The sequence below is a fragment of the Mus pahari genome, chromosome 15 (genome assembly GCF_900095145.1).
Source record: "Mus pahari chromosome 15, PAHARI_EIJ_v1.1, whole genome shotgun sequence".
Taxonomy (NCBI): Eukaryota; Metazoa; Chordata; class Mammalia; order Rodentia; family Muridae; genus Mus; species Mus pahari.
In genome coordinates, this window is record NC_034604.1 from 29,722,748 (window position 1) to 29,733,674 (window position 10,927).

The 10,927-nt window shown below is 41.7% G+C and overlaps 2 protein-coding genes across 3 annotated transcripts in view; both read right to left on the reverse strand.

Annotated features, from left to right (window-relative positions):
- Positions 1 to 5,692, reverse strand: part of LOC110333213 (bromodomain-containing protein 8-like) — a gene marked incomplete at its 5' end in the record, with an annotated part of 19,413 nt that extends 13,721 nt beyond the window's left edge. Inside the window, 2 exons of the mRNA XM_029546736.1 lie at positions 1,146 to 1,294; positions 5,411 to 5,692. Coding sequence (XP_029402596.1) covers positions 1,146 to 1,294; positions 5,411 to 5,692 — 431 coding nt within the window. The remainder of the gene's footprint in view (positions 1 to 1,145; positions 1,295 to 5,410) is intronic.
- A 2,410-nt stretch (positions 5,693 to 8,102) lies between these two features.
- Positions 8,103 to 10,927, reverse strand: part of Brd8 (bromodomain containing 8) — a 26,913-nt gene continuing 24,088 nt past the window's right edge. For both annotated transcript variants that reach the window (XM_021214734.2, XM_021214732.2), the window contains one exon: positions 8,103 to 9,303. In XM_021214734.2, the coding sequence (XP_021070393.1) occupies positions 9,244 to 9,303 (60 nt within the window). In that variant the 3' untranslated portion in view covers positions 8,103 to 9,243. The remainder of the gene's footprint in view (positions 9,304 to 10,927) is intronic.

The following is a 10,927-nucleotide window of genomic DNA, read 5'->3' on the forward strand; positions in this document are numbered from 1 at the left end:
TTGTTTTTGTTTGTTTTTTCGAGACAGGGTTTCTCTCTGTAGCCCTGGCTGTCCTGGAACTCACTCTGTAGACCAGGCTGGCCTCAAACTCAGAAATCCTCCCACTTCTGCCTCCTAAGTGCTGGGATTAAAAGCTGTGTGCCACCACTGTTCAACCTGTTTCAATAGTTTCAAAAAGGTATATTTTTGGGCTGGTGAGATGGCTTAGCGGGTAAGATCACCGACTGCTCTTCCAAAGGTCCCAAGTTCAAATCCCAGCAACCATATGGTGGCTCACAGCCACCCGTAAAAAGATCTGATGCCCTCTTCTGGAGTGGCTGAAGTCAGCTACAGTGTACTTACATATGATAAATAAATAAATCTTTTTTTAAAAAGGGTATATTTTGTATAATTGTAGGTCATTTAGCATTATTTCCAAAGTAAATTAAACTAGTAATTATTGAGAAGGCTAATTTGTAGGAGACTGTTTTCCCTTCTTTTTCACAGTGCTGGGGATTGAACCTAGGGCTTTGCATCTACTAAGCAAGTATTCTACCACTGAGCTACATACCCATCCATGAGCCTAATGTCAACAAAACAGCTTTAAAAACATTTATTTGATTTTATATGTACGGATGTTTTGCTTGCATGTATATATTAGTGTTGTGTACATGCCTGGTACTGAAGAAGGTCAGAAATGGGTGTCAGATCCCCTGGAACTAGAGTTAAGGGCAGGTGTGAGCCATCAGGTAGGTGCTGGGAATAGAACCCAGGTCCTCTGCAAAAGTAGCAAGTATCCTTAACCACTGAGCCTTATCTCCAGTTTCAAAACAGCCTTGGTTTACAATAGAATAGCATATAAACCTCTATTTATAGTACGTTAAAAATTTAACCCGATTTTTAGCCTTGGAAACATAATGAGAACTTTGTTCAAAAAACTCTAAGGGTTTTCCACCTGTAACTTCCTTCTTTAAAAAAACTTATAAAACAATTTATTTCATGGTAATGAATTCAAGTTATAAAGAGAAATAAATAAAAGTATGAATCCTAACACCCTTGTAGGAAGATCTATGTTAGAGGCCCTAGCAGTGCTGGGGTCACACGCAGGACCTTGAGTGTGTTACACAAGCACTCTACCATTCAGCTACACTCAGCCCTATACTTACAGTTGTGAGGAGTTGTACAGGATATTCACGAGGGGAGCTTCCTGAACTCGGATGCCGTCCCGACCCTCACCTACAGGGGGCGTGCCTTCTCCGTCTGAAGCAGACCCTTCACTCTGATCGTCCTCTTTAGAGTCTTGCTGAGTCTCCCCCTGGGAAATCCAAGAAGCAGCAGATAAAATTTACTTACACAGAGTAAAAAGAAGGCGGACCTTAATGTAAGAAGAGGCCAATCCTATGAAGATACCAGAAAAATTAGAGGAAGGTGACTCCAGTAGACAAAGTTTTCCATGATAATCTGAGCAATTTAAAATGGCTTCAGCCGGGCGGTGGTGGCGCACGCCTTTAATCCCAGCACTCAGGAGGCAGAGGCAGGCAGATTTCTGAGTTCGAGGCTAGCCTGGTCTACAGAGTGAGTTCCAGGACAGCCAGGGCTATACAGAGAAACCCCGTCTGGAAAAACCAAAAAAAACAAAAAAAACAAAAAAAAACAAAAAAACAAAACAAAACAAAACAAACAAACAAAAAAATGGCTTCAGGGGGTTAGTGAGATGGCTCAGCGGTTAAGAGCACTGACTACACTTCCAAAGGCCCTGAGTTCAAATCCCTTTTCTGGAGCATCTGAAGACAGTTACAGTATACTTACATATAATAAATAAATAAATCTTTTTAAAAAATAATAAAAATGGCTTCAAAATGAAAAAGTAAATTTACTCAGTTTTTAAGTTTGACATTGATAAAACCCCCCAAATAAAAATCAAATAAAAAAATAACCCTCCACTATAACCTGTGGTCCTAAAATCAGCTATTATAGCCGGCCAGATAACATCAATGATGAGAGTCTAAATCTACTGATTACATACGTTAGAGCTAAGACACTGTTAGGATAAAAATGGTACAGTTTTGGGAACCCTGGGAAAGCTGAACAACAAGGGGCCTTGTAGCTGGTATGGCACATCTAACTGGGCTGTGGACAGTAGACTACTTGACTAGCATGCTTCAAGTTCTAGGTTCTATCCTCAACATGAAGAAACTAAAATAGGTCCCGGTTTGGACAACTCCCTGAGCTGTACAAGCAGGGCCCCATTGCCCCTTTCCCTACGAAAGAGAGTTTGACATTTCCACCTACCCCCACATCTAATGCATATACTTGTTTACAAACTAAATTGTGGGTAAAGACATCCTCTAAGAAAGCTGCTGCCTATTCCAGGAAAGGGACCACCCCAAGTTCCCCAGCATGGGCTACAAGGTTGAGACGGGAGATCAAAATTTCTAAGGTCAGATACTAGAGGTTATGGCCACCTGGTTTAAACTTTCCCTCTGAAAGGTGGGTTTTCTGCTTTTGCTTTCTTGTCAGCAGAAAACAACCCTTATTTGTGTTGGGAGTAAATGTTCCCTGATGATATAGACCAGGTCACGGCTAGGATCAGAGTGTTAGCAGGAGGGTGTCAGACGGGTGTCAGGAGGGATGTCAGGAGAAAGCAATAATAATAATCTATAACAAGATTTTTTGTTTTTGTTTTTGTTTTTGTTTTTTGTAGACAAGGCTTCCCTGTGTAACTCTGGTTCTCCTGAAACTCAATCTGTTGACCAGGTTGGCCTTGAACTTAGAGATCTCCCTGCCTCTGTCTCTAGAGTAATAGGATTAAAGGCGTGCACTATGACCTGGCAATAGCAATTATTATGAACCATAATAACTCATAACTCACTTGCCGTGAGTTGTCTTATTTCTCTATTTATTTTGTTTTTATTACATTTGTATACACATATGCATGTATGTAACACACAAACCACACACACACACACACACACACACACACACACACTCACATACACACACGCCCGCAAACATATGTGGCAATCAGAGGACAACTTTCAGCAGTCAGTTCTCTCCTTCCAATATGTTGATTCTGGGGATTGAGCCTGGGTCTTCAGACTTGGTAGCAAAAACCTTTAGCTGCTGAGCTGTCTCACAGGCCCTTATTTTCCTATTTAGCTGTTTACCTATTTATTGGTTTGAGACAGGCATTACTGTCTTGCCCAAGAAGATCTCAATCCCCAAGTTCAAATGATTCTTGTGCCTCAGCCTCCCGAGTAGCTGGTACTACGGTACGCATCACTAAAGTCTGCTGAATTGTCTTGTTTGCCTGTCTGCATTCCGATCTCATTTACTTCCTGGTATAGCCATGGATAACTTCACATGTCTGGTCTTCCTGCTGCCACCTCTTGGCTGCTGGGACTACAGGTGTGCAGCATCACACCCTTCCTATTTGGTACAATGCATCAAACTCAAGGCTTTATGTATGTATGCTGAGCAAGCTATCTACCAGTTGAACTCACCCCCAGCCCTGTTTGTGTTTTAAGACAGGGTGTCATGTAGCCCAGGCTAGTCTGAAATTCATTGTGTAGCCAAAGGTGACCCTGAACTTCTGATCCTCTGGCCTTTGCCTTCCAAGTGCTAGGATTATAGTGGTGTGCCACAAAGTTTGGCTGAATTCTTACATTTAAATCACACACACACACACACACACACACACACACACACACACACACACAAATACAAATTAGTGTTCAAAGTAGAACACTAATCTGTTTGGAGCAGAGAAAAAGGGTTTTAAATATCCAGTAACATACTGAAGATCACAATGCTAAAACTCATGCTAAAGCCAGACTTTGGACACAAGAATTTTCTCTAAGTCTTTGGAGTTAAGCCTTGTGTTCTAGCCACTCTGTTCCACCTCCCTGTGAAGATCAGGTGACATAAGTATGTCACCTCTCCACTCTGTGGATAGCCCCTTTATGGCCTAACTATGTGCAGGGGCAGGAGCTGCCTCTGGCTTTCCATATTCTCTCAGAAGCTCCTTTTCAGCACTAAGTCTAGCTATGCTCCTCAGTCTGTCTGCAGCGATCTTCCTTTACTTTGGGAGTTCCCATTACCCTTCCCTCCTATTGCCAGATACCAGATGAAGGGCAAGAGGTTTCACTTGATATCTGCAATCAAAGTTCATTAGTGGATGCAAGGGGACAGCAGGGGAAACAGGCACCATACATTAGAAGTGCCACATGCTCACACTGTCAGCATGACTAAGTCTAAGACAGCAAGTAGATTTAACTCAGCCAATCATTCAGTCATTAAACTGTATTAAAGGTACTAGGTTAGTTGCTGGGGTCATTAGGGTGAACATGTAGTTCTTTGCTCTTTCAGATTAAATTATACTATAATTTTATTTATTCACAGGTGTGCAATATATAATCAATATATATATATAAATTGGGAGTGGCTGCCAAGAAAACCTGAACTCTATTCCTTCTATAGAAGTAGAAATATTTGATATTTGAACTAGATACTTGCTGAACTTGATGTAATTCTCTTGAGTATGTTCAGCTGTAGAATAAATATAAACTCACTGTCTCAACCTGTTGGTCTTCTGTCCTTAACCAAGATAATGACACTTGAACATATGGCAAGAACATTCATCATAAGGCAGTCCTGCATATAAAAATTCTACTCTCTGAGACCCAGGGTCCTAAAGACTGGATTTAGGACATTTAGTTGCAAACTACATATTTGGTGTATATTCTATATTAGGAGCAAGTGCTAGTGGCATAGCAATCAATCAACCACTGCCATAGTGAAATTTGTATTTTGATTTTTTTCAAAGATTTATTTGTATTTTCTGGGGTTGGTGGGACACACCTTTAGTTCCAGCACTCAGAGGGCAGAGACAGGCAGATCTGTTTGAGACCAGCCTGGTCTACACAGTGGATTCCAGGATAGCCAATGCTGCATAGTGAGACTGTCTCAAAGAAACATACATACATACATACATACATACATACATACATACATACATACATTCAAAAAAATTCATTTACATGTGTGTGTATTTGAGTCATAACACATGTATGGTGGTGTCTCCAGAGGCCAGAAAAGGGTATTGGGTCCCCTGGAGCTGCAGTTCCAGGCATTTGTGAGCTGCCTGCTGGAGGTGCCAAGAACCCCACTCCTCTGCAAGAGCAGCAGTGCTCTTAACCACTAGTAAGTAGTAGGAATATTCAAGGCTAAGAAACTGAGTGGGCCATGACGCTGCACATCTGAAAGTTCCAGGCCTTGGGAAGCTGAAGCTCAAGGACCTCAAGAGGTCCCGGGGCTCAGTGGCCAGATCCGATCTCAAAAGGAAAGGCAAGAGAAGGGATGGGGCGGGTAAGAGGGAAGGGAGGGGAAGGAAGGGAAGGGGAAGCTATGGAAACAATAGCTTCACCATTACCTCAGAGAGGAGGTCCTGGGGTGTGTCTTGTTCTGTCTCTTCCCGGGGTTCTTCACTTTCTACATCTCCCACAAGAAACTCGCTAGATCCTTTCTCCGGGCTGCTTTCCTCGGGTTCATCAGCCTCTGCCTCTGCCTCCTCAGTGTCCTTCCAGCTGCCCACATCAAGATCCAGACTGGAGTCCCAAGAGCTGAAGAGGGACCTGCAGTCATTGCTCAACTCAGAGTCATCATGAGAGTCTTGTCTAGAATCCAACCAAACCCACTCACACCCCACCTGTAAACATAGAAAAAAATGCGTCAATTAAAAATAACAAATTCACTCAAATCAACACTCTCATTATACCCCTATCTTCCAAGTTCATAGAAAAGGCCCAGAAATATCTATTAGGAGGCATAGAATCTAGCTAAAGGGAGAAAATAAAAAAAAAATTATGTCTTGGGAAAAATAGCTTCAAGCATATATTACCCCATTTTAAAACTTGAATTTGTTCATACTCCAAGAGAAAGAATTAGAACATAGCTGGCTTTATCACAAATCACCCAGGAACTCAAAGACAATAAACTTGAGGATAAAAAGGTTTTCCTCAGTGTATACCAATTTTAATCTATTATTAACTTATTAGTCATTAGTTTCAAAACGCTCATGGTTACCTTTGGCATCCTTCTGGTCATATCTGATGGTCAGAATAAAACAGAAACACTTGAGTTTTATTCATTTGTTCATTCATTTATTTGGAAGTTTTAAAGATTTTTTTTTTAACATGGTATGTCTGTGTCTGAGTGAATGCATACCATACATGTACAGGAGTTCATGGGGGCCGGGAGGAGACTGGATCCCCTGCATTACAAGTGGTGGTAAGCCACCTGATATAGGCGCTGGGATCAAACTCAGGTCCTCTGGAACAATAGCAAGCACTCTTTCAACATGTTGATCCATCTCTCCAGCCCAAAACACAAGATTTTAATCACCTTCTCATTTCCTTTCTTTTGCAATTTTCTTTTTTCTTTCTTTTAAAGACAGGGTCTCATGTAGACTGACCTTGCATTCAGTAGATAGCTGAGAACGTGACCTGGTCTTATCTGGTGCTACAGATGGGAGTCCAGGATTTCTTCAATGTTAGATGATCTAGCTACATTCCCAGCATCTAGCTACAGCTTTCATTCAACATGTCTTCTTTTTTTCAACAAACTTGGTCTTCTGCTTTGTCATTAATTCCTTTAAAGTTTCAGCTTTTTTCTCTGTTCAAGTTACTTCCTTGGGTTAAAAAAATTTTTTTTTAAAATTAGTTTATGCTTATATGCCTGTGTGAAATGTTGGATCCTCAGTTGCTGGAGTTACAGTTTAAGTGGCCTGATGCGAGTGCTAGGAACTGAACTCAACTTCTCTGGAAGAGCAATACACACTTTCCATCCCACCCTTCCTTCTTCAAACTCAAAATTCTACTTAAGCTTTACAAGTGCTGGCTGAAATTACCACGTTGTACCACCATGCCTAGCTTTCTAGCTTCCACCACTAGGTGGAATGTCTTTTGTCTTATCTGTTCTTCCAATTGTCTCATTTTTGCTCCCAACCTTGGTAAGCTCATGTATCAGCTTTTTTACCAACTGAAAATTTAACTTTTAATGTATTATATCCACTAACAATTCCAACTTAAAAATTTTTTTTGTTTGAGATATGGTCTCAATCATGCAATCCTACCTAGTCTGAAACTTTCGTGGGCCAGGCTGACTTGACTCTAGATTCACTTGCCTTTGCCTCTGCAGTGCTAGGATTAAAGCCTGAGTCACCACGCTTAGCAGTTTTACAAATTTTCAGTGCCTTGGTATTTGTAACACATGTCAGTTTGTGAACTGTTTTGAGTCTTAATTCCTGGACTGACTGGATTCTCTATCACCTCAAAGACTAATTTCTCCCTTAGCTTAATATTAATAAATTTTACATTTAAAAAATTTTTTTGTGTGTGGTTTTTCCGAGACAGGGTTTCTGTGTATAGCCCTGGCTGTCCTGGAACTCACTTTGTAGACCAGGCTGGCCTCGAGCCCTGGCTGTCCTGGAACTCACTTTGTAGACCAGGCTGGCCTCGAGCTCAGAAATCCACCTGCCTCTGCCTCCCGAGTGCTGGGATGAAAGGCGTGCGCCACCACCATCGGCCCAATTTTACATTTTTGCACAGGTCTTGTATATCTTGTGGTCTATGTAGTCAAATCCCTCTGATCTGACCTCCTACCTGCTGAGCACCAGGATTACAGGCTTGTGTCACTACGGTAAATGAAGGGCTAGGGATAAAATCCTATCCGGCTTCCTCCACAAACTCTAAGCCACTTCCCAAGCCTCGAATTTTATCAGCAGTTTCTCTGTAGGGAGTAAGATCTGTGACTTCTACCATATCGTTTGTTTGGATTTTTTTTTTTTAAATGACAGGGTCTCACTAGGTAACCCTGGCTAGCCTGGAACTCACTATGTAGACCAGGCTGGCCTCGAACTCACAAGAGATTACCTGCCTGTGGAATCCTGGAATTAACGGTGTACAATACTACACCTGGGTTTAAGGATCTTCTTAGACTTTTTTCCTCAAGATAGAAGAACTAAAGAATGTCCTATTATTCCCTTTTTTTAAAAAGGGTCATACTAATTCATTTCACTGCTGAATCCAATTTTTATTTAGTAACAGAAGTTAGAGGACATATTAACATATTACATCTGTGTGCACACATACATGTACATATATATGAGAATGCACATGCCACTACGCGTGGAGGTCAGAACACACCTTGCAGGAGTCAGTTCTTTCCTCCCACGAAGTGGGTTTCAGAGATCAGACTCAGGTGGTCAGGCATGTTAGGTTTCTGAACCCACTGAGAACTCCATGCAGGCCCCAGAATAGATTGTTTTGAGACAATGTCTCCCTCTGTAGCCCAGGCTAGCTTCGAACTCTCAGCTATCCTCTTGCCTCAGTTTTCAGTGTTAGGATTATTGGTATGTGCTTCCATGTGATTTCTTTCTCCCAGCACTGTCAATTGATAAGGAAACTAGCCAAGAGCTGTATCATTATATACCAAAAACATTCCCAGCCCCAAACTTTACAACCCTCAGAGATTAACCTTTACACAAATTTAATAGTAATCTCTATAGAGATGCTGACAGCATCGGCAAAAACAGTGCTTTTTTAAACCACGACTGACGTGTCTGCTACATTTGCCCATGATCTAATCCCTAAGAAACATAACCAGATCCTAAAAACCTTAATACTTCCCAAACATTCAAGAAATGCCCAGTAAAATAGTAAAATAGTCCTCTGTACACAATTACATCCTTTAAAAACACTAAGTACAACTTTGGTCTTGGTCACTTACCTCCTCTCAGTCATAGCAGGCAGCTTATGGGACTACTCAGCTCTAACCATCTTATCCCATATACACTCAGTTATCGTGGTAAAGAAAACACATCTCAAACACAAAGGACACACCGAAGGCCAGAGTTTTCCTTCTGATTGTTATATACACACACACTTCACAGGTTTATTATTTTTTTAAAAAATCTGTACACTTCACAAGACAGTACAAATTAGCTACAATCTGCTAGTTACACATAGGGCATTAACATAGCCCATGATTTTTGCCCTAAAACAGGCATCTGTGCTACTCCAACTCTTTGAAAAGAGATCTTCTCAACTCATGTCATTTGGTCCCGGCACCTCCTCTTCTGTAACTCCACTTCTGGACTCCCTGCTTCTCAGCCTTTTGACTAAGATCAAGTGTGGAACGGAGCCCACAACCCAAGCTAAGGTATCTTTGCTTATTTCTATTTCAGGTTCCGCTCAAAGAAGGTATTCACTTCTTCATCTTCATATCTGCTTCAATGGCACAGCGGCGTCCCCTGGTTCCCCCATCCTAGACAACATCAAAGAAAAGAAGGAAACATGAGTGAGTTGCTTACATAGTAAGAGATAAGGTACAGCAGGAATGCTGGGAATTTGATTTCTTGGGGCAAAGAATCTGCAGAGAATACCAAAGGGATGAGGTGGAAGGGATTTCCTGTTTTCCCACAGAGTAGCTAAAAGAAGACCTGGTATTTTGTGAGTGGTACTGTAAGACAGTGTTTTCTTCATGTCCTTAAAATCCACCTGGGGTCCCACAGAATGACTATCAGTCATCCCACCCAGGCTCAATTGTGTGAAAAGAAATAGTAGAGAAAAATGAAAGGTGGGAGAGGCAGAAAGGGCAGTGGATAGTGAGGTTCTTGGCTAACATACCTGTCCAGTTGTTGGTCCCTATAAGAAAGGCCTTTCCTGCAGACTGACCCTGGCACTAGTTCCCTAGCACCTCCTGATAGTTGTTTTCCATGACATCAGGACAATCAGGCTTCATTCCATCTGCTGCTCTCTCCCTGCAGCCCAGCTCCTTCCTCTTGTGCAAAACTTTGCTGTCTTCGATAGATAACAGATCCTATTAACCAGCCTTGCAATAGCCAGCCACTCGAATGAGGATCCAGAGTCATTGTTGCAGGCCAATAAGAAAGAATGGAGATCACGGTGTCTGCCTGTGGTACAGGTCAGGCAAGATGAACTAGTGAACACTTTTGCTGGACCAGACCAGTTTTGCACTTCTAATATGCAAGGATTAAAAAATTTTAGAACGTTTGAACATAATAGCCAACAGTAAGAATAGAAATAACACCTTGCATTTGTGTAAGATTTTAATTAATTTTTTTCAAGTTAAGTTTCATAACTTATTTTACCCTCACAACATCCCTGTGAGGTAGGCTTGTTTTCATTTTATATGTATGAATGTTTGGCCTACATGAGTATATGTGCACCACAAGTGTACAGTGCCTGTGAGGGCCAGAAAAGGGCTTTGGATTCCTTGAAACTGGAATTACAGTTGTAAGCCACCAGGTGGTTGCTGGAAACCCAGCCCAGATCCTCTCCGAGCAGCAAGCATTCTTAACTGCTCTTAACTGCTCTTAACCTCTCTAGTATTCCCACATGCTTTCTTTGAGACAAGGCCTTACTCTGTGTACTAGGTATGCATTGATTCTACAGGCAATTCTCCTGCCTCTCAACAAATAATTACTTCTATCACACAGATGAGGAAAATAAGGCCCTCAAAGGTTATCCAGTGATCTTAGAACCATACAGTTTTTGAGCAAGTTCTTTCCCTCACTTCACTGCTCTACCATGAACAAGGTCAGTCTTTTAACTCATGGAATAAACAAGCAAAAGCCTTGGGGCTAGATCTATTATGTTTATCTATAATCTACAAGCTATTATTTTATCTGGTGGTCACTATTATTGTATGTGACATATGTGGGAGCACACACGCCATGGTGTACATGTGGAGTTCAGAGGACAACTCTGTGGAGCGTTCTTCCACCTTCAGTGGGGTACTAGGAAATCAAACTCAGGTCAGCAGACTACCACGGCAAGTGCCTGTATCCACTGCATCTACCATGGCAAGTGCCTGTATCCACTGCATCTACCATGGCAAGTGCCTGTATCCACTGCATCTACCATGG